We start from the raw sequence: 24814 nt of genomic DNA on the forward strand, positions 1-24814 counted from the left end.
GACTTTGAAACTGTTGAGTGGATGTGAATTCAAACTACATGACAGAGAGGTTGCTGGTGGGCACTACTTCTGGGGACAGTTTGACCGTCTCTCTCCTCAGTTCTGAGCCAGTGCGTATCTCCCTGAGGCCCTCTGCCATTGCAGTTGGATGGGAGGTGTATGGAACATGGAGCAAAGCAGGCAGAAGCCTGTTACATTTCCTCTCCCATCTGCACTTGTGGTTATGTAACAAGTCACCAGCAGCAATGGAAGCATCTATCCTGGAGGGCAGAAGTCAAATAAAGTAGGATTCTATGGGATTGTCTCCTACTTCTTCTGACATCTAAAGGCTACTGAACTCCCTGGATCATGCTGTCTCCATCCTCACAGCCAGCCAGGCCAGGCCAGTGCTTCTCACGTGGCAAGACTCTGACATTGTCCATCTCCCTCCTATACTTTTGAAGACAAGAACAGCTAGATTGAGCACACTGGAAAAAGTCAGAATGTCATCTCAAGATCTGTTGTTAGCTTTGGTCAGCCAGCTTTTCATAGCTGTGACAATATACAGAGATTGAGAGACCTTGGAACACTTAGCCCTAATGGGATGTCTTCATCAAATCTCCTCGTTTAGAACTCAGGGAACCCTGAGAAAGAAGAGACAGAGAATGTAAGGGCCAGAGGTGATGGAGGACACCAACAAAACAAGGCCTCCTCATCACAACAGGACCGACAGACGTGAACTCACAAAGACTGAGAGTTCTAGAGCTGAAAGGAGAAGTAGAAACAGGTTCCCATCCCTGCTAATCCCTTGCAAATGTATGTTTAGTTTTTTTCAACAGTCTCACCCGGGGAAACAAACTACTCCTAAGGGAACAATGCATGCCGACCAGTAGATCTCCGTGTCTATACCTTTTTGTGCCTTTTGAACTCTTTCCTTTGGTTTGCTTGTTTTATCCTGTTTTGACGTGTTGGTTTTGTTTTATCTCACTATGTTTTGTTTTATTATTATACCTTAGAAACATGTTTATTTTTAATGAAAGAGAAAAATAGAGTGGATCTGGATAGGAGGGGAGGTGGGGAAGTCTGGGGGGAGTGGAGTGTGGGGAAACTGCAACCAGGATATATTATGTTAAAAAATCTATTTTCAATGAAAGAAAAAATTATCTTAAAAATTCCATTCCTGTGTGTCGACTGGCCTCTGTGGTGATGGCACAGGCCCTGCTATTCTGGTTACAGTTCCTTTTGGCCTGTGTTCACTCCAGAGCCTTGTCCTATTACACAGTAGCATTCTTTCCTATATGTGACTTTGTTCTCCGCTGGCTTCTTTTCCTCCCTAAAGCCCATCTTCCAGCCTAACCTCAGGAAGCAGCCAGCCTTTCTCCTGTCTTTACAGATAACTGTCCAGAAAGAGAAGCCTAAACATATCTGCACTTCACCATCCTCGAAACCACCCATGCATTCTAATGAATGTATGCTGTATGCCGACTCTATGCCAGAATCCTTGCTGGCACTGCAGCCAAGAAGCAGAGGAGCAAGTATCTGACCTCCCAAGGAGGAACAAAGACACGCAGCACACAATTTCAACTGGGGATGGGGAATCGAGGTATTAGTGGAGTACCGAGCAGAGGACTTGAGATGAGAATGAGGGTGTTGTCAGATTTAGGAGATTCAGCCTGTGTCTCAACAAGTCAGCTGCAGTAACCCACTCCCAACAGAAGAGCCAAATTAAGAGTGAAACACAGAAAAGGGAGAGGTTTAATGTGGCTGCACTGGGAAGAGGGATAAAGAAATCTAGCAACCCATCTCCCCAAAGTCTACTTTGAAGGTTCTGCTATGAGGGCAGGGTTTAAACAGAAAACAAGAGAGATGCAGACTAAGCAGCCAGCCAGTTCCAAGGGGGAAGTTTTATGGAAGGGAGGTGACACTTGCTAGGTGATAAGAGGAAGATGTGTTAGTTCTTTTCAATTTCTTTGTCCTCAGTACCACAGCTCCTTGCCAGAGTTTGGAACATGGTTACCTCAGTTCTGAGGCAAAAGCAATAGGTTTTCCATGTAAATGTCCCTCAGCCTTGTTCCCCTTACTTGCTTGACCTAGCCCTTTGGCCTTTTAACCTTTCATGGTGTTTGCCTTATGTCCCAATGAGACTGTTTTCAAGTGTGTCTGTGAGGGATACCCTAGAATCCACTCTGAACTATTTTCCATTCCTAGTTTAATCACTTGTTCTTGAAACGACCTCTTCCTTTGACTGCCACCATGTGATAATTCCTTTCTGTGCTTCTTCCCCAATCTGCCTCTTCAAATCTTGGGGTTCATCACATTTCTCCAGTTGCATGGGCAATGTCATCTACTCCTTTGGGTTTTGCCCCCATGCCTGTTTTTCTTACTTCTTCTGTGAGCCCCAGTTTTAAGTTGTATCCAGACACTTCATCAAATACAGCATGTCTCAAACCCATCCATCTTACACTCTGACTTGATTCACTGTTGACATACTCTATGTCAGAAAAGGAAGCAGGAAACAGAAACCACAGTCTAGACTGAGCACCACCACTCTGGAAACCAAGAAAAGCTCTGAGACCCAGAGCTGCACCGTTTTCTTTCCTTTTGTTGTTTTCTTTTTCCTCTTATCTTTCCAGCCACAGAAGATAACTTTTTTGACTCTTTTTAAGTATGTACCTCTGCTTGTTTCTTCATCAGGTCCAGTCCCCATCAGGCTAAACACAGTAGCCTCAAACTGGCCTTTTCATGATAGTCCCTGTGCCCTCAAATCTACCTTTCACACATGGACTGCACCTACCTTTTTGCCTTCTTCTTCCAGGCTTGGGTATATTGGACTGTGGGCATTCCACTTTTCTTTACACTGCATCACATTTTATGCATTAGAATCTGCTACTCTGTTCCTTTGTTCTCCGATGAGTTGCTTTTGTTCTATCATCCATATATCCTAAATAAGAATTACTTTTGAACTTACATGATTGAAATGATATTACAGTCTTTGTGTCTGGTTTCTTTTAGTTAACATGCTTATGGAATTCATCAATGTGATGTGTGGCCATAGTCATACGATGATTTTATCCTGGTGTTCAGTATTCTGTTGCTAAGAGTGTGCTACAACTTATCTGGCTCACTGTAGCTGGATACTTATTTCTAGCTTGTTTATGGCTATACGCCACAATGCTTCTCTGAAAATGGTGTGCATTTTTCTCATTCTTCAACAGTACAAATACCACGTAAAAGGGCGCCATTTTGACTTACCAGGTAATACCAAGTGTTCTCCAAAGTATTACACAGAGCTCCCACTGGCCAATGCTTCTGGATTTGGCAGACTTTTAAACTATTTGTAACATTGCCAGACCTGAGGAGAAAGGCCTATAATCCAACTATTTACGAGGCAGAGGCATGAGGATTGTAAAGTCCCAAATTTACCTAGGCAACTGAGTAAAATCTCATTTCAAAGTTGGGGCTGTGGCTAAGTGGTAAAGTAATTATTGAGCCCTAGGGTCAATTCCTGGAGCAGAACAAGGGTTGTGACACAAGAGTGTGGCATAATACCTCTCATTGTGTCTTCTATGTATATTTCTGACGAAAGGTGTGGTTTAGTTCCTTTTTGTTTTAAAAAAGGAAAAAAACAGAATCTTTAAGAAATTTCTTCTATACTTACATTTAAGGAACACAGTAGGTTTTTGACAGATTCATAGAGATGGTTATCATATTTAAGAAAATCTCATAGTTATCCTGCTTTTGATAAGACTCCTAAAACTATTCTAAGAGAAAATCTCAAATACATTAGCAACTACAAGTCCCTATGTTATATCCATTAGACTTCTGGATTTCTCCACCCTACAAATCTATTTATTTATTTATTCATTTTACTATGGTGCAAATGTAAACTGACTTGAAGCTCTAGACCTTTGTTTTTATAGGCAGTTTTCTTTAATCATCCTCAGTGATTATGCTTCATGCATACATACATCATCAGCAAATTCTTTGCTGTTAGGGATGTGGCTTAGCTGGTAGAGTCTCTAAATATAGGAAGCTCTAAATTCAGCCTCAGCACTGAATAAAAATTGGCCATAGTAGCATATCCTAGTGTTTTATAAGTGGAGGCAGGAGAATCAAGAGTTCAAAGGTCATCCTCAGCTGCATTAGGACAGTCTGGAGACTCCATTTTCATTTTTTTCACAGAGGGACTTCCACTACCTTGTCAAGGTGAGATGTTTTCTATCCTCTGTTCCAGGTGTATGTATGTGTGAGGTGAACTGGCATCAGTGTGCATTTTCCTTAAGGTCTCCAGGTGTGCCCATCAATAGTAAATTCATTTGGCCATTTATCAACCAGAAATGGAAGTAAGCTGGTTGTGACAGTGTGTGACTGTGAGATGTAGGGAGGAGGATCAGGAGTTCAAGGCCAGCTCTGGTGCCTCAGTTAAGCTGGAGGCCAAATTCAACTATATGTGACTTTTGGTCAAACAACCAAAAAAGAAAGCAAATGTTGCTACTATGATAAAAAAATAAGCATGTGAAATTGATCCAGCAAAAGAAAATAAGCAAAAAAGATGGGCACCATGCACATCTTAAAAACACACAGTTATATCCCTGGATATTCTGTTAGGTTTCAGTTAAATATATTTATTACAGCAGGTCTTAAATATTCATTGTCATGAAAATGTTTCCATGAAATTTTACAAAGTCCTTTGAGCTATTAGTATTAGCATTTTTTCCTTTTATGAAGTGACACTTTTTTAATTTATGAAATATTTACAGCGTTTACAAAAAGCAAAAGAATATCTAATAAAAAATTTTATACTTATAAAATCCATACATTACACTACTATATTTGAGATGTCTTATTTGGTAGACTGGTAAGTTATGACATAAAATAATTTACAAAGATAAATTTAATCTCTCTTAATTTGCCAAAACAAAACCATTTTAACTATAAATAATCTTTACAAATCATGGTAGAACATTAATTAAATGTTTTAACTCTAGCTTTAACAAATATATTTACTAAATGAATTAGTTCAGATATTGGATATAACTGTGCACTTAAAATTTCATACTACAAAACAAAATGAAAAAAACCTGAAAAAGCAAACTGCCCAGTACTTCAAGTAATAATGTGCAGAACCAGTTTTTATGCATGCACATGGAAGAGAAACCCAACACCATTTAAACGGAGATACATAAACAGAATACTTTCAAGAATACACTAAAAAATGTACACCTGGGGCATTATTAAAACAAAAAAAAGACGCTCTAGCCATAGCTCTTCCATCCAAGATGGTAAAGCCTACACTTTGGCAGATAAGCTGCACTGACTAGAGGCGTGTTTGCGAAAATATTCACCTAAGCAGCAGAAGGCAGCTGACATCCTCACACAGTGCTATATATGGGGTTGGCCTCAACCTGAGTATGACTCAGTGTCAGACAAGCTCCTGGGGGAATTTAGAAAGCAGAGCTTGCAAAATTAAGGAGAAAAATCAAACCACATCATTTTTTAAATATAAAAATATGCTTCTCTTGAAAAAATGATGGGAAAACCTTTTATTTTCAAAATTTCAAAATGATGAAACGCTCATCTTTTTTCTTACATTACCACTTATGGTGGTATAAAAATTGGCAATTATTTCAACGCCTTGCTCGTTGAATCTGCTGAGGAAGTGGAGTGCAATTTGGCTTTGGCAGTCCTGCCCATCTTTCCCATTTGGATTCATTTTAGATAATCCAAAGCAATTGTTGTAAGCAGCTGGAGGAAAATCCATTTACAAACACAGTTCCCCCTTGGATTTAAAATAATGTTTCAATTAAGTCCACAAAATATATACTGCATATGTAGCATTTATATAGATATAAATTAAATTTTATCTTCGCAAAAGTGCTTTGTAAAAAATAGTGAGGATTTTCCAGAACCCCCTCTCGACTCATTTCTTCTGATTGCCACACAGACACTGCAGAGTTCTTATAATATGTATTACAGAAGGCACATACTCAAGAGTCTAAGATATTAGTTCAACTTCTAAATGGAGGCAGATATTTGAAATCTATTTTGTACACATGCTCAAAATGAAAGTCAACTATTTCCCTTATCCAGAACTCAAGTGTAGTGCCAGTGATTCGCTCAGAAGTGAGTCTGCACATGGGGCATCATCTGTGAAGGACTGGAAGGTGAAGCAGGGGGGTCAGAAAGCTTGGCGGAGTTGGCGAGCTGCAATTCCTCAAGTTTCTTGATATAATCATCACGTAAGGCCAAGAGCTCCATGTAACGCTGCTCCACTGGGTTTGGCTGCTACAAAGAATCATATACATGTTATATTTGATGCCAGCCATGCCATCTGCCCACCGCCTTCATATTAACCCCTCTTTACCAAGAACTGACGTACAGACTGCACCATGGACACATAGAGTCCTAAAACACACAGTTAGCTTTTTACCACTGAGGAATACAGCCACACTTCTTCACACTTGCATGGCCACTCCTAAGCATTTATCAGACACAGTTGCAGATTTCTATGTTGTCCATCCCTAGATCCACTGTCCTCTTTCATTCTGCAGGACAGTTCTTCACAATTTGGCATGAGGCTCTTGTCTGTGTAGACCTGTGACACTTTTCCTAGAGGTGAGGATCCAGAAAAGCATTACAGTAATAATTTATATTCTTAAAAAAAATCTATGTAACTGATAGCGCTGTGTATTCACTGTGTGTCCAGCAAACTGTATTTGGCTCACTGTTGTGCTTTTAAATTCTGTCACTGCTGACTCCCACTTACAGAACACAGCCATGCCCATGCTAAGGGCACTCAGCAATTTCTAGGGCCCCTCAATGGTACATACACTGGTTTACTGAATGTCTTCCTACATATATACTCTCGCACATAGCTGATGGATCTTCCTAGGCTTAGGGTCTGTGAAGAGAAGAGTACAATCTCTTTGACTTCACTGCATGCTGCCAAATCATCCTTGATGTGTGGCCATGGCCTGGAGCTCCTGCTCCACGTTTTCACCAAGAATTGGGAACTTAAGACTTTCTGCCAACTTGAGGGCTAGGCTGTGATATGCCATGGAAGTCTGTGTCTGCACTGCTCTGTCAGTCCATCTTCCCATGAGCTTCCTCTCTGAATGAACACACAGCTGAGTGCAGCAGCACTCACAACCTCTGGACTGAGGTCAATTCCCACTTTGCCCCTGCCCAGCTGTCAATTGTGTGTGCCTGTATCAACCCTTCTGTAGAAACAGGCAATGCTCAGTACGGCTCTTCTAGCATTGTTCGGGGGGCACTGTGAGTCCGTGCCACTGTCATTCTTTCAGCAGTCAACAGGGCACTGATGTTGGCATAAAGGCACAATGGGATCCTTCTCAGCATGTTCATTTCTGTAAGCCTTTATTCTGAGATATAAATCCCAGAGTGCACACATCTTAAAACGTCCAGCTCAATGAATCTCTATGAAGGTGTATACTTAGGTGATGATCACCCAGATGAAGGCGTATACGAGAAGAGCTCTGCGGGAGACTCATGTTCCAAGGCCATCAGAAGTGGCTTCCAGAAAGTTTGAGCAGCATATGAAACAGGAAGAAAGAAAAGCTAAAGCCTGTAAGAGTGCCCTCCTTTAGCACATATAGTAGCTTCCAGAACTGCCCTGCATTAGTCTGCGTTGAACTGTCTAACCAAGTAGTGACTGCCAACGAAGCTGTGACAGTGAGCACCTCTGTTAAAAGCTGAGAATGGGCCCTGCTAGCATCAGACATGTGATACGACCAGGATTCCTGAGCAGCAATCTTGAATCTTGAGGAGTAAGACCATGCCTTACTTAGCTTCTGGTGGCTGCCCTAACAAGCGAACACAAACTTTGGTGACTTAAAACAAAAGTTACTCACCCTCTGCTGGCCAAGTGTCATCAGGGCCACACACTCTCTAGAGGCACTAGGAATCCTTCCTGGTTCTAATCCTGTTTCTGATGCCACCTATGAAAATATTACTCTATATCTGCCTTTACATGGCCTTTTCCTCTCCTCTGCGCCTGCGCTGCAAATCTCCGTCACCTCTGATTTAGGTAGGAGAATGCCAATTGGTGAATCCAGGGCCAATGTAAATTACAATTGCAAATACTTATTATTCAAATAAGGTAACAGCAATGGTTGATCTTCATGTCAGCTTGACTGGATTAGGAATCACCTAGAAGACACACAGTATGTCTTGATGGAGACTCTATAGAGAGCTTTAACTGAGGAGGAAGGACTCACCCTGAATGAGAGTGGCAGCAGGCTATGGGCTGGGAACCCAGACTGAATCATAAGGAGAAAGAGACTGAGCGTCAGCATTTATCCCTCTCTGTTTTCTGACTGTGGGCCCACTGTGACCAGCTGCCTTAAGCTCCTGCCACCATGTCTGTTCTGCCATGATGGATTGTATTCGCAAACTGTGAACCTGTGTTGTTGTGCCAGGTATTTTCGTCAAAGCAACAAGAAAAATGACTACTACAGTCACATTTGTAGTGCCTAAGTATATATGTAAATATGTATAAATATGTATATATGTGCATGTATCTATGTACATACCCTTTGAAGTAGAAAGGAGTACTGTAATCCAACCTACTGCGGGATTCCAAAGAGTGAATCAGTTGAATACAGCTGCACATGTGTCTGCCCCCATATTTCTACAGGGACTGCTACTTTCAACAGTATTGCTCAGGGTCCACAGCTTTACCAAAGTGCCCTCTTCACCCTGCTTGTACCAAGTACTATTTTCAAAGAAGCCTATATACTGTTAGGGCAAGCATGCTTGGTGTAGCAGCTAATACCCACTCTGTGCTGCTCAGTACTAGCCTTTGCTTAGCTTTCTGTGCTCGGCTGTGTTCAGTCAGCAAGAAAGCCTGATTTCATGGTCTATATCTTCCAGCAGAGGGAGACAGGCCAACAATAAACAACAATCCGTGAAGTTATCAACTGCTAGAAGATGATCGATACTAGAGAGCAGAACAAGATAGAAGAAGAGCGGACAGGTATGGTGTTACTGGCCGTCTAATTTGGGAATGAGACACTAAAGAAGGGATTGAGTTTAGGGGAAAGGCTTGAGAGGGATAAAGGAAGAACAGAGGCCAATGTGGCTAAAGAACTGTTTCACAAAGGATTTTTGAGACAGGAAAAAGAATAGAGGTACAGGGTGCCCCAAAATACCCAGAAGACTTGGTCCTTGAGTCTGAATGAGATGAGTACCTTCCTAGCCAGTATGGAGAAATGTTGTCCTTAGATGTCAACTTTACAAGGACTGCTTTGGTTGTCATGCTGAGGACAGATTCAGAGGAAGCAAGGGTGGCCCCAGGAGTCCATCTAGAAGTGCACTGCTATCACACAGCTCACCCTCAAGTGATGGCAGAAGCATACTGAAAACTGCTTGTAGTCTGTAGTGAGTGCACGCGCGAGTGTGCTTGTGTTGTGTGGTATTAATTTTATATATGTATGGGTATTTTGTCTGCATGTATGTATATGCACAATGTGCAAGTCTGATGCCCACAAAGGTCAGAAAAGGGCTTCGCATACCCTAGGACTCGAAATATAGAAAGCTGTGAGCTGCCATGTAGGTGCTGGGAATTGAACCCAGGTTCGCTGGAAGAGATCAACAAGTGTTCTTAATTACTGAATTACCTCTCCAGTCCTCCTTCCTCTGACCTATATATTTTGACATCCAAATGGGTCCTCTTGGCACACTGACTGTGCAGTGAGAGAGAGAAAAGCCTCAAAGATGACTTTAGGCTTCCTGATAGGGTAACTAGAATAAAGATGACAGCAGGAAGAGGAGTTGGAAGGGACTCTTAGGTGTTCTTTTTGGACGTGTGACATTTAATTTTGTATCCTGCCATTATTTACTAAATAATGCCATCTTCTTATTATGCCAAATCTCTACAGCCATGCTGATCTGTTCCTAGGTCATATCAACTTTTGTTTTTACATGTTATCATGCACTAATTATATAAAATAGTTTCATCATAACATTTTTATACATATTATATATTTTGATCCTACTGTTTGTTCCCCACCCCTGCTGATTCCTTTTCTCTTCCTAACTTGTCATCACTTCCTACTTTAATGCCTTTTTTTCCATGGTGACCCAATGAATTTAATTAGGGTTGCTTATAGGAACATGGGGACCTTGTCAGTGGTTGATAGACATGAAAAAACATCTTTCCCCTCCCCCAGCAACCATTAACTGAGGATAACATCACAGGGATGGGGCAGGGGGGAGGGCCTCATAGGTTACTCCTCCATAGCTACTGTTAAGTGCTTATAAATCCTAAGGAGGGGGAGAATCTTATGAGTCCCTCCCCTTAGGTACCGTTAAAGGTTTATTACATTTCAGGGGGACAGAGCCTCAAGAGTGCCTCCTCTTAGCTACTGTTTACTATCTATTACTTCTCAGGGAGGGGTGGAGCTCATGAGCCCCTTCTCTTAGCTGTTAAGTGTTTATAAATTCTTGGGGGCAGGAGGTAAGAACTCATGAGCCACTGTCCTCCAGCTACTGTAGACTGCCTATAAATCCACAGGGGAGGTGGGCATATGAGGACCCCCACTACAGGATTAGGACAAGCACAATCTTATACAGGTCTGGGTCATATAATTCTTGACATATAGGAGGGCAAGTTCTTCCTTGATATTCTCCCAGTTTTGGTTATCTAAAAAAAATCTTTCCTATGAATATTAAATTTTAGAGTCAGTTTGACAACTAGAATCAGCACATATGCTTAGACAAGAAAAATAAATCAGATGTGACAAAATTAATTTTACAGTGGCATGAATGTATAACTATAATGAGTTTTCTAAACTATTAGCAATAAGATATTAATGAAAGATTACAAATGAAAAAGGTCAGTGAAGTAATGAATATAAAATACACAGAAGTTATTAACCTATAGATGCACAAAACAGTTAAAGAATATTAGCAGAGGAGTCCATTTCTGAGAGTATGTAAAGACAAGCAAGCAGTGAAGTCTAAAGTTCAATGACTTCAAATGTTATACCTGAACTTCTCACTTAGAAATGAGTGTGCATCAAACTCAGCACAACATACACAGAATAGGATACTTATCAAAGAAGCATTTTCACAGTCAAATGATTTTCACATTCATATGCCTTTTAACTCTTCTACTAGAAATGACTTAAATACCATACATGTCACATGGTTTATATGTCACTGGGCTTGGTCTTAACATTCAGTTACTGAGTTTTATGTCACAGCAAGGACTGACTTTAAGAACAGGCTAGGCTGGTCTTCATCAAGGTTAAGAGCTCATTATGGGGAGGGGCTGTATATTCTTTTCTCTTTCAACACGGGTAGTATATAATTGTGTTGTGAATACTGTAGGAGGCCATCAGTGAATGCTTTCTAGTTCCCACAAATGAATAATCACTTAACTTTTAAGTGGTTAAGTACATTTGATGGGGGAGAGTCATCTGTTTTGTGTTGATTTAACCACGTAAAAATGAAAAATTCACAGAGAGTCTGGATTATGTACATTATGTTTTCTTTAAAATTTTTGACTGTGAAGGAGCTAAGTACAGAGAGACATTTCATTATATGGCCTGCCAAGCTAAACCAAAATGGATATCATAAGGGTATGACTTCAAAATTTGGGTCTAAGGATATGATGCTTTGGAAAGGAGTTTCTTCTTTTGTTTTCACAGAGGATGAGACCCTGTGGATTGCTTCTATCCCAATATGGTATGATAGACCATGCCCTTCTGAAAGGTTTCTGTGAACACCTTCAAAAATTACTTCATTCAACTGCCAACTGAGATAAAACTAGCAAAAGTTATACCATGAAAGACCTAATTAACAGCGCCCCCATTTAGCAGAAAACAATTTGGAGAGAAAAAACTGTGCCCATGTTCCCAAATATTGTTTATAAATGTTCTTTTACATTTAAAGGGGGAGATGATATAGATATGAATAATTTACATTGGTATGGATTTTAAGGTCAATTTTTATATATATATATATGCATATTTCTAATCTTGATTATGCTATTGTGATTATGTAGTTCATTTCAAAATGTAATATATAATTAGAAAATATAGGTTAATAGATAATCATCGATAATAGTAAAGCTTGTAGTCATATTAGTTAGATTATCTAGATATATAAAGATATATTTCAGTTAAATGGGCATTCTTCATATCTTTCAAAGACTGCAGAATATGACATTTTAGTGTTTTAATAACTTAGGTTTTTTCATGACAATGAGACACGTCTGCTCCTGGCAGCACCAATCTACTTCAAGAGGAAGATGGGCATCAAAGAGGCTCCTTATGGAGTTTGATAGCCATTTGGGCAGGAAGCTGCTCCTGCCTGGACTGTTGCATAAACTGGACACAGAGAACCCACAGAGAGAGGACTGCTGAACTTGCCTAAAGGTGAGATGGTCTTTCGGGGTTCCTGACTCATGAAAGAGTCTGCGAGACATTCTGCAGGACACAGCAGAAAGTGACTAAACTGTCTTTGAAATTTCCTGCTTCATGAAAATGTCTGCTGAATACTATGGGCCTGAAGGCTGAAGATGGATGCCCCAATGGTACAAAAGAACTTTGGGTGGCTGTCCAGACAGCGAGATGTCTCTGTCATTTCTAGTGTTTAAAGTTTCTTATTTCTTGTTTACTTAGGTAATATTACATCCTTCTGGAGTCTTTGATGGAATTAAAGAATGGATAGATAATTATAATTTTCCTTAGTTATGATAAAAGATAAATAGATATAAATATTGTAACTGTAATTTTGCTTGATAACTGTTTTGTTATATGTAATCTTTCTATGTTAAAGTGAAAGCCTTTCTTTTTTGTTTAAACAGAAAAAGGGGAAATGATGGAGGACAGTCATCTGTTTTGTGTTGATTTCATTGGTTTAATAAAGAAACTTCCTTGGCCCTTTAATAGGATAGAAAATTAGGTCAGCGGAGTAGACAGAACAGAATGCTGGGAGAAAGAAGCTGAGTCAGCAGTCGCCATGATTCTCTCCGAGGCAGACGCAGGTTAAGAATCTTCCTGGTAAGCCACCAGCTCGTGGTGCTACACAGATTATTAGAAATGGGTTAATCAAGATGTGAGAATTAGCCAATAAGAGGCTAGAACTAATGGGCCAAGCAATGTTTAAAAGAATACAGTTTCCATGTAATTATTTTGGGTGTAAAGCTAACCATGCAGGCGGCCGGGCGCTGGGAACGCTGCCCACCGCTCCTAACTACATACATTCAGTTTTAAATTATAAAATTTAGAAAGTCCTATGTGATTAGTTCTACACAAGCAGATCTCTAAAGATCTCACATACTTAACTCACACTTCTATTGTCAGCTTCATCTGAGGGCGCTGCAAGCACCAGCTTATGTGCCCCTGCCATCCTGGGGAGTCTTGTGGGCAAAGATTATCTCTTCTTAATCCCTGTATTCTCCAAGTTCAGGCCACACAGGGATACTCAGTATTTTGCAGAAGAAAATATGAAGTGTCCAGGGACATCAATTTGTGTAGGAATATTATAAGTCAGAAACATCTACACAGGGAAGGTAATGCTTCTGAACAGATGCCAATAGACCATGATATACAGGAAATTAACGTCTGAAAGAAAAAGTTCCCTCAAAGAATGAACATTCTTGTTTGTCCAAGTTCCATTTTGCTAAACCCTTGGAGAATATGGAATGGGGGTACTTTATAGAATGTTCTGATGATGACATCACCTCAAACTTGCCTCATCAGCAAAATGAAATAAAACCAATCAAAAGGTACCAAACCAAATGGCTTGTCACATAATCATTGTTAACCTTTATAGTCAGAAACGAATTAGCCAAAATTCCTTATACTTCACAAATTCCGACAAGTACAAATGGAGAGGTAATTGTATGTGTGTGCGTGTATGTGTACATGTGCTCTGTTTATTTATTTATTTAGAGACAGAGTATCACTGTCTAGTCCTGGCTGACCTAAGCACCCCATGTAGTCTAGGCTGGAGTCAAACTTGCAGAGATCTGCCTGTCTCTGCCTTTAAAGTGCTGGATAACAGATATGAGCCACCATGCCCATCTTATAGTTTTAATTGTAAAATAAACATGTGTTCTGTAATGGCCATCACTTGCTACCTGACATTCTAAATGCCAGAACTACTGTTCAGGATATTCCCTCAAAGTACTGCTCAAATTCCAAACTACATAGGCAAATATTCTCAAGCTCTGGCACCTGTCACTTTCCCAAAAGAATACATACTTCTAACAGGGCCTCATTACAAAAGTCTTTCACAGTGAGGGTGACAGGCTGAAATGAGTAATTCCCCAGTGAGTGTGAGGCACAGGATGGTGTCCATCCAGAGCAAGTGTGGAGAAGCCAGTGACATCAAGAATGAAGCTCTCTGCTTTGCCACCCTAGCCCACTACTAATGGGATTACAGCCGAGGCTCTGGCAAGGCTGTACTGTGCAGGTAGTCAATGCCCTGTGCCACAGCACAATATGCAAAAGTCCACCAAGAACTACCACAAACACTAGAAGACTCAGAACAAAGCCGGGAGTAGAGGCACTTTTCATCTGAGCCTTATTAAATAGGTTGCATTTTCTTCTGGTTTAGGGTAAAGTTGTAAAAAGGGAAAACCCATGGAAATGAATGTACGTATATATGTGCTGTGGGATAGTGGTCTTCTACCCGGTAAAGATTTGTCACTTGTATTGCTTTAATATAATGCTAATTGGCCAGTAGCCAAGCAGGAAGTATATAGAAGGGGAGACCAGGCAGAAGTATAGGCAGGGCAACCAGAACAGGAGAATTCTGGGAAGAGGAAAGGCTGAGTCTGCAGTTATCACCCAGATGCAGAGGAAGCACGGTGAGACTGCCTTGCTGATAAAAGGTACCAAGCCACAAGGTTAATACAGACAAGAATTATAGGTTAATGTAAGTTATAAGAGTTAATAAGAAGCCAGGGCTAATAGGCCAATCAGTTTATAATTAATGTAAGCCTCTGTATGTTTCTTTGGGACTAAATGGCTGCAGAACCTGGTGGAACAGAAACCTTTGGTAACATATATGTATGTATGTATCTATGTATGTATTTATTTATTTTCTCCTCCCTCTCCTCTCTTACCTTCCCTTTCCATTCATCCCCCCTCCCCTTCCCTCTTCTCCCTTCCTCTTTCTTTCTCTTCTCTCCTTCCTTCCTGTCTCTTTCCTTACCTCCCCTCCCTTTCCCCCTTTTCCTCTCTATCTCTTCCCTCCATCTCCTTCCTTTTCTATCCATCTCTACCCCTTTCCTGTTTTTTCCCCTTTTGAAATTTCTTTATTTAAATGTGAGGTTTTTCACTTGAAAAATCTGCTTCCACATAATCTGATAAGTAACTATCTAAATTTACTAACCTTATTGGTGTATTGGTATCTTTCTTTTAGATATAGAGATATTCAGTGCACAAGATGTTGAGGAATTATGCACAGAGTCTTCTAATAATGTGTAAGAATTTCAGGTGATTAGGGGAGACCCTTAGCTAGGAAAACTTAGAAACTTTCTAGAGTTTTAAAATGGCTTACATTATGATTAAAGAAATTACAGCATTCATTTGAGCAGAGAAATATAAGTTTAACTTCAAAATTCATGGTTTAGTAATTCACAACAATTTTAAATTAGAGTTAGTTTAAAAGCAAGTGTTTTCTTTATTATGTTTGTTCTTAGATTGCGAACAAACCACCAGCACAGTAAATAGCATCATATTAGCTGGGGTAGACCCATTCAGTCTAGCGAGGCTGTCTTTTCACTTACTTGTTGCTTGATTCTGGGATTCCATCGAATGTAGTAATTCACCCACAGCTCCAAGTGACGCATACTGGCAACTGGATATAAAACCCGATTGATTTCTTTTGTATAGAAGGGATTTTTGAATTTGTCTTTATTGCTGTTAATTAGCGACCATACAGAAACTGTTCTTTCTGTAACTTTCTACAGAGAGAGAAAGCAGAAAGGTAAACACACTCGCAAACCATCCTGCAGCCTGTGACAATGAAGGGCACATTTACATTATCCTCCAGCAATAGCAAAAAAAAAAAAATCAGCTGAGTGTTTACATCCACTATTGATATTTGCATAGATAACTGCCTAGCTGAGAGCCAGTGTTTAGCTCTCTCTTTTTTTTTTTCAAGAAAGGGTTTCTCTGTGTACAACAGCCCTAGCTATCCTGGAACTAGCTCTTGTAGACCAGGAAGGCCTTGAGCTCACTGAGATCTGCCTCCCTCTGCTTCATGAGTGCTGGGATTAAAGGTTTGTGCCACCACCTCCCGGCTACATCTTTTATTTTTTCATTCATCTGCCCATGTGCATTTAAGGTGATTTCAGATCCGACTCTTGGCTTTTGTGAGTAGTGTTTCTGTAATAGGAATGAATGCACTTATCTCTTCTACATACCAACTTGATTTCTTTGTTCCTTTTTTGTGCTACTTGGGTTTGAATACAAGACCACTAGGTCTATAACCAGACTATTTTAATAATATTTTCCCTTTCTTTAAGAAAAAGTATTTAGTGTAATGTGTGAGTGCAGGCACATGGATGCCATAGCCCGAGTACAGAGCACAGAGAACAACTCCGTGGAGTTGATTCTTTCCTTCAAACTTTACATTGGCTTTAGGGATCTGTGCTGGATAGTTTTATCACAGCTTGACACAAATTAGGGTCATCAGAGAGGCGGGAACCCCATTTGAAAAAAAAAACACTTCTATGTAGACAAGCTGATGGAGGAAGGTCATTGGTTAAAAAGATAAAGAAACTGCTTGGCTGGCTCTCATAGGTTAGAACACAGGTGGGTGGAGAAAACAGAACAGAATGCTGGGAGGAAGAGGAAGTGAGCTCAGACTCGACAGCTCTCCTCTTGGGAGCAGACGCCTCAGAAGAGACGCCATGCTCCCGGCTCCTGGGCAGACACACGCGATGAAGCTCTGACCCAGGATGGACGTAGGCTAGAATCTTCCTGGTAAGCGCACCTAGCTGTGCTACATAGAATATTAGAAATGGGCTAGTCCAGGTGTGAGAGATAGCCTAGCAGAGGCTAGATAGAAATGGGCCAAGCAGTGTTTAAATGAATACAGTTTCCGTGTAATTATTTCGGGTAAAGCTAGCCGTGTGGGTGGCCGGGTGCCGTGAATGTAGCCCCGCTGCTCTTATTTCAACAGAGTGGCGCCCAGACGTGATGGGCTAAATCCACGTAAAAACCTGAGAGAGCTTAATTTTAAACAGAGAAGAAAACAGAGTTTAACACAGATTTTTGCTGTTTGTTGATGGCGTGCTGTAGAGAGATTTCCTGATTCGGCAACAGCAGCAGAAAAAAAAGCTGCATCATTTTAAAGTGCAGCTTCCTGGGACTGTGCGGCCAGTGCAAACTCTGGCTTTAAAGCATTTCAATGGATTTTATGGGACTGGATGTTTGTGTTCCCGCTTGGGATAGGAAGGAGAGTGCTCTCAGCGCTCCCTGCCTGCACATAAGCAGAAGGCAGAATCAGGCTTAGGCAGGCTGAAGAGCATGGTGGATTCCTGCCGACATATAGAGATGTGTTTTCAGACTGCGCACTGCTCTGCGTGACAGATTTGGTTGTAACTTGGATAAAAAGAGTTTCTGTGCTGCACGCTCAGTCTCAAAATTAAACTGCTGAGTGTGGCTCCAATGTGGACTTGCTGTGTGCCTGGAACTGTGCTCAGCTCAGGGGCACCAATGGATCTGAGGCAGGAGAGGCTGCTCCTTGTTGAACTGTGCTGACCTCAGGCAGGAACTGCCGTAATTACCATAATAACAGCGCAGTTAAGGTTTAGACTTGGCAGTAAACAGGCAGTACTGTATTACCACTACATGGTGCAACTTAAGTTTTTAAGAACTGCTTAACATTTTAAGAAATGCTCCTGGATAGTAAAAAAAATGTTACAGATTCACAATAAAACAGATTCAGACATAAAAGACCACACTGTTAGATGAATGTACGTAGGCTTGAGAGAGAGAGAAAAAAGAATATAGAGAATAAAGTTAATGGTTTAAAATAAAAAAAGTAAAGTCTTTAAAGAGACAGAGTACAGATAGTTAAGAGATTAAGAGAAATAAAGTAAAAATAAGCCACGTAAAAATGGAAAATTCACAGAGAGTCTGGATTATGTACATTGTGTTTTCTTTAAAATTTTTGACTGTGAAGGAGCTAAGTACAGAGAGATATTTCATTATATGGGCTGCCAAGTGGAACCAAAATGGATATCATGAGGGTATGACTTCAGAATTTGGGTCTAAGGATATGATGCTTTGGAAAGGGTCTTCTTTTGTTTTCACAGAGGACCAGACCCTGTGGACTGCATCTATCCCAATATGGTATGATAGACCATGACCTCCCAAAAAGTTCCTGTGAACACCCTCAAAAAATTACTTCACTCAACTGCCAACTGAGATAAACCTGGTACACAGGTTACACCCTAAATGATCTGATTAACAGAGCCCCCATTCAGCAGGAAGCAGTTTGGAGAGAAAAAACTGCGCCCATGTTCCCGAAATATTGTTTATAAATGTTCTTTTACATTTAAAGGGGGATATGATATAGATATGAATAATTTGCATTGGTATGGATTTTACAGTTAATTTTGTCATATGTATATGTATTTCTGATCTTGATTAAGGTATTGTGATTGTGTAGTTCATTTTTAAAATGTAATGTATAATTAGGAAATATAGGTTGTTGATGGATAATCATAAATAATAGTCAAGTTTGTAGTCATTTTACTTAGATTTTCTAGATATATAGAGATATATTTCAGATAGGCATTCTTCATATCTCTCAAAGGCTGCAGAATATGGCATTTAAAATATTTTAATAACTTAGGACTTTTCATGACAATGAGACACGTCTGCTCCTGGCAGCACCAATCTACTTCAAGAAGAAGATGGTCATAGAAGAGGATCCTTATGGAGTTTGATAGCCATTTGGGCAGGAAACTTCTTGCCTGGACTATTGCATAAACTGGACACAGAGAACCCACAGAGAGAGAACTACTGAACTTGCCTAAAGGTGAGATGATCTTTAGGGGTTCTTGATTCATGAAAGAGTCTGCGAGACATTCTGCAGGACACAACAGATAGTGACTGAACTGACTTTGAAATGTTCTGCTTCATGGAAATGTCTCTGGATACCATGGGTCTGTAGGCTGAAGATGGATGTTCCAACGGTACAAAGAAACTTTGGGTGACTGTCCAGGCAGCGAGCCGTCTCTGTTATTTCTAGAGTTTAAAAGTTGCTTATTTCTTGTTTGCTTAGGTAATATTGTATCCTTCTGGAGTCTTTGATGGAGTTAAGAATAGTTAGTTATAGTTTTTCTTAGTTATGATAAAGATTATTGTAATTTTTACTTGATAACTGTTTTGTTATATGTAATTATGCTATGTTAAAGTTAAAGCCTTCCTTTGTTTTTGTTTAAACAGAAAAAGGGGAAATGATGGAGCAAGGTCATTGGTTAAAAAAATAAAGAAACTGCTTGGCTGGCCCTCATAGGTTAGAACACAGGTGGGTGGAGAAAACAGAACAGAATGCTGGGAGGAAGAGGAAGTGAGCTCAGACTCGACAGCTCTCCTCTCGGGAGCAGATGCCTCAGAAGAGACGCCATGCTCCCGGCTTCTGGGCAGACACACGCGATGAAGCTCCGACCCAGGATGGACGTAGGCTAGAATCTTCCCGGTAAGCGCACCTAGCTGTACTACATAGAATATTAGAAATGGGCTAGTCCAGGTGTGAGAGATAGCCTAGAAGAGGCTAGATAGAAATGGGTCAAGCAGTGTTTTAATGAATACAGTTTGTGTGTTGTTATTTCGGGGCATAAGCTAGCCAGGCAGCTGGGGTGCTGGTGATGCAGCACCGCCCCTATCACTACAACAAGACTGTAGGGCATTTTCTTAAATATTGATTGATGTAGGAGGGCCCAGGCCATGGTGGATGGTGCCATCCTTGGGCTGATGGTCCTGGGTTCTATAAGAAAGCAGGCTGAGCAAGCTGTTGAAGGAGGCTGCTTGTTCATCCTGGCTGCCCAGAACTGAAACAATCACACAGAAACTGTATTATTTAAATCACCACTTGGCCCATTAGCTCTAGCTTCTTATTGGCTAATTCTTACATCTTAATTTAACCCATTTCTAGTAATCTGTGTAAACCAGGTGGTGGTGGCACACACCTTTAATCCCAGGCAGATCTCTTTGAGTTTGAGGCCAGCCTGGTCTACAAGAGCTAATTCCCAGTCAGCCTCCAAAGCTACAGAGAAACCCTGTCTCGAAAAACCAGAAAAGAGAAAGAAAGAAAGAAAGAAAGAAAGAAGTGTAAATTTAGCATACAACCCCAAAATTTCACTTCTGGGTTGTATTTTTAAAAGAACTGGAGTTGGGGGAGCTAGGCGTGGTAGCTCAAGCCCATAATCCCAGCAGTTGAGAGGTTAACATAGGAGGACCACAAGTTTCAGGCTAGTTGAGTTCCATATTGAGTTCCAAAGTAGGCTGGCCTACATATTAAGACCCTGTCGCCACCCAAAATAAAAATGCAATCACATCAATGTATGGCCTAAAATTAAATTCAGGATATGGGTATAAGGCATATATAAAATATAATTGAATTTTATGTTTTGACTGCATTCTATCTTTAAGATATCTCATTATGCATATGCAAATATTCCAAAATCAGAACAAAATTCATAAAGCCAAAGCATTTCTGGTACCAAGAATTTGTGTTTTTGTTGTTTGATTGCTTACTTGCTTGCTTGGTTGGTTTTGGTTTTTCAAGGCAGGGTTTCTCTGTGTAGCTTTGGAGCCTGTCCTGGAACTTGCTTTGTAGACCAGGCTGGACTCAAACTCACAGAGATCTTCTGCCTGCCTCTGCCTCCAGAGTGCTGGGATTAAAGATGTGTGCCACTACCACCTGGTCCAAAAATTTGAAATATGAGGTAGATACTCATACTGTATTTGCAAAGAAACAGAAATCAAGGCAACTTGGGGTTCTTCTGTGACAATATTGCATAGAAGACTTTCAAGGAAAGTGCTTCAAGCCAGCTTTCTGCAGCTGCCACCTATGTATGAAAGGAAAACAAAGATCTTCACAGACATACATAGCTTCAAGAATGAGCTACTTTGTGGGCTGGGGAGTTAGCTCCATCAGTATAACTTACCTTGCAAGCATGAGGGCCTTAGTTCAATCCCCAGAACCCACATAAAGCCCTAAGCAAATGGGGTATACAAATAATCCAGCACTGTGCATATGGAGACTGGAGGATGCCGAGATCTAACTGGCCATTCTAGCCTACTGGTAAGCTCTAGGCAATGAGAGGCCCCGTCTTTAAAGAGATGGAGAGCATTTCTTAGGATGACACCTAGATTAGTGGCTGACCTGCATGCAATTATATGTGTGCATTTGCACCTGCACACACAAACTCACATTTAAAAAAATGACCCACTTCCCCAAATGCACCTTCCTGTGGAAGTGACCAAAATAATGCACCCAGGAAAAGAAAGTAAGGCTGCACAGTATTCCAAGAGTGACAATTCCAGCAAGGTAAAGGAACAACTGGTGTAGATTGAAGGTTCTGTGACGGAGACATTGGGGTCATCTGATGTGCTTAAGATTCTTCAGGGGTATGTGACATAGTAAGGAGAGTTTGGAGTTGAGTTAGTAAACAGACGGTTGTAAAAGCAAGAGAAAATCAATGCCTGCAGGAAAACGAATGAAATCACAGGACAGAGGCTGAGAGCGCAGCTGCAAACAGCAGGTGCTTAGTCATCAGAATCCAACTGCTAAATGCTGAGCTAATCAGAGCCGTGTTATAGATTGGAGATGTGTGGCAGAAAAAAAAATTAGTCTGTCTGTGGGGCAGGAATAGGGGAAAGGAAGACATTGTGACCATGCCAGTAGTTAACACCTGCAACAGGATAACTATGCAGATGCAATAAAGGCATGCACTTGGGAGATAAGAAGACAAGTACCAGATAAATCAATTCAAAACACAAGTTGGCTCAAGCTTCATGGAAGACAGTATGAAGATTCTTCGGGAAATTAAAAACAGAACCACTCTGTGATCCAGAAAGCCTGCTACTACTGGTTGTATATCCAAAAGAAATCAAAGCCAGGCCTGGTGTAGCAGGCCTGTGATCCCAGCTACTATGGAGACTGAGTAGGAGGATCATAAATTAAAAGACTATCTGGGCTACAAAACAAGATCAAGGCTGGTCTGGTGACTTGGTGAGACCTTGTCTCATTTTTCTTAAATAGGGGGTAGAGAGATGACCTAGTGCGTGAGTAAAAGTGCTTACCTTGAAATCCTGGTGACCTGAGTTCAATGCTGTCTTAGTCAGAGTTTCTATTGCTGTGATGAAATAGCATGACCAAAGCAACTTGTGTGTGTTTGGGTGTCTGTGTGTGTGTCTGCATGTATTTTGATGGGCTGTGTTTACCTGGCTTACACTTTACATAGTCCATCACTGAGGGAAGCTAGGACAGGAAGTCAAACAGGACAAGAACCTGGAGGCGGGAGCTGATGCAGAAGCCATGAAGGGGTGCTGCTTACTTACTCCCTACTTACTTTAGCGCTTGCTCTCCATAGCTTGCTCAGCCTGCTTTCTTATAGAACCTAGGACCACCAGCCCAAGGATGGCACCACCCACAATGGGCTGGGCCCTCCCTCATCAATCAATATTTAAGAAAATGCTCTACATGCTTATTCCAGGACTGGCTCCAAAGCTACACAGAGAAACCTTGCCTTGAAAAACCAAAACCAACCAAGCAAGCAAGTAAGCAATCAAACAACAAAAACACAAATTCTTGGTACCAGAAATGCTTTGGCTTTATGAATTTTGTTCTGATTTTGGAATATTTGCATATGCATAATGAGATATCTTAAAGATAGAATGCAGTCAAAACATAAAATTCAATTATATTTTATATATGCCTTATACCCATATCCTGAATTTAATTTTAGGCCATACATTGATGTGATTGCATTTTTATTTTGGGTGGCGACAGGGTCTTAATATGTAGGCCAGCCTACTTTGGAACTCAATATGGAACTCAACTAGCCTGAAACTTGTGGTCCTCCTATGTTAACCTCTCAACTGCTGGGATTATGGGCTTGAGCTACCACGCCTAGCTCCCCCAACTCCAGTTCTTTTAAAAATACAACCCAGAAGTGAAATTTTGGGGTTGTATGCTAAATTTACACTTCTTTCTTTCTTTCTTTCTTTCTTTCTTTCTTTCTCTTTTCTGGTTTTTCGAGACAGGGTTTCTCTGTAGCTTTGGAGGCTGACTGGGAATTAGCTCTTGTAGACCAGGCTGGCCTCAAACTCAAAGAGATCTGCCTGGGATTAAAGGTGTGTGCCACCACCACCTGGTTTACACAGATTACTAGAAATGGGTTAAATTAAGATGTAAGAATTAGCCAATAAGAAGCTAGAGCTAATGGGCCAAGTGGTGATTTAAATAATACAGTTTCTGTGTGATTGTTTCAGTTCTGGGCAGCCAGGATGAACAAGCAGCCTCCTTCAACAGCTTGCTCAGCCTGCTTTCTTATAGAACCCAGGACCATCAGCCCAAGGATGGCACCATCCACCATGGCCTGGGCCCTCCTACATTAATCAATATTTAAGAAAATGCCCTACAGGCTTGTCTACATAGAAGTGTTTTTTTTTTTCAAATGGGGTTCCCGCCTCTCTGATGACCCTAATTTGTGTCAAGCTGTGATAAAACTATCCAGCACAGATCCCTAAAGCCAATGTAAAGTTTGAAGGAAAGAATCAACTCCACAGAGTTGTTCTCTGTGCTCTGTACTCGGGCTATGGCATCCATGTGCCTGCACTCACACATTACACTAAATACTTTTTCTTAAAGAAAGGGAAAATATTATTAAAATAGTCTGGTTATAGACCTAGTGGTCTTGTATTCAAACCCAAGTAGCACAAAAAAGGAACAAAGAAATCAAGTTGGTATGTAGAAGAGATAAGTGCATTCATTCCTATTACAGAAACACTACTCACAAAAGCCAAGAGTCGGATCTGAAATCACCTTAAATGCACATGGGCAGATGAATGAAAAAATAAAAGATGTAGCCGGGAGGTGGTGGCACAAACCTTTAATCCCAGCACTCATGAAGCAGAGGGAGGCGGATCTCAGTGAGCTCAAGGCCTTCCTGGTCTACAAGAGCTAGTTCCAGGATTAAAGGCGTATGCCGCCACCAGCTGGTTTACATTTCCCTTTTTAAGATGCACTGTTTTCCATTCCCTTACTAGTTTATGAGAGTTTTTTATCTTCCAGAGAGATACAGAATAAGTACCTGGTTCTAGAACACTTGGAGCAAGTCACAATTGCTACTTTTTCCTCGGAGGGAACCTCTGCCAGGGTCCTTAACCTCCACAGAGGGATGGAGGAGAAAGGTGTAGCTTATTCCAACCAGGTTTTCTTCGTGTTACTTCTCACATTGTCCCAGATAATATGCTGGCAGGGTTCAGCCCTGGGCCCAGCTAGGTCTTCTGCAATACAGAGTGGCTTCTCTGCTGCCGCTTTCAGATTTCGCTTTCTTAAGCTACAATATTTGTTACATATCTATTGGCTTTTCTCCTTCTATTTTTTTATGTAATTTTCTCCTTTTTCTATTTTTATAGGTTCACGCCCTTCCACTTTTTTTAGAGGTTTTTTTTAAAAAAAATATTTATTTATTTATTATGTATACAATAGTCTGTCTGTGTGTATGCCTGCAGGTCAGAAGAGGGCACCAGACGTCATTACAGAAGGTTGTGAGCCACCATGTGGTTGCTGGGAATTAAACTCAGGACCTTTGAAAGAGCAGGCAATG

At 40.8% G+C, this 24814-nt stretch overlaps 1 protein-coding gene across 1 annotated transcript in view; it reads right to left on the minus strand.

Moving 5' to 3' along the window:
* Window positions 1–4578: 4578 nt before the first annotated feature.
* Window positions 4579–24814, minus strand: part of LOC121440431 (myotubularin-like) — a 119429-nt gene continuing 99193 nt past the window's right edge. Inside the window, exons 12-13 of the mRNA XM_041641188.1 lie at window positions 15746–15922; window positions 4579–6264 (exon numbers count right to left, since the gene is read on the minus strand). Of these exons, the coding sequence (XP_041497122.1) occupies window positions 6097–6264; window positions 15746–15922 (345 nt within the window). The 3' untranslated portion in view covers window positions 4579–6096. The remainder of the gene's footprint in view (window positions 6265–15745; window positions 15923–24814) is intronic.

The sequence above is a fragment of the Microtus oregoni genome, unplaced genomic scaffold, assembly GCF_018167655.1.
Source record: "Microtus oregoni isolate MIOR12 unplaced genomic scaffold, Mior012 000067F_ref0000223, whole genome shotgun sequence".
In the NCBI taxonomy this organism is placed as follows: domain Eukaryota; kingdom Metazoa; phylum Chordata; class Mammalia; order Rodentia; family Cricetidae; genus Microtus; species Microtus oregoni.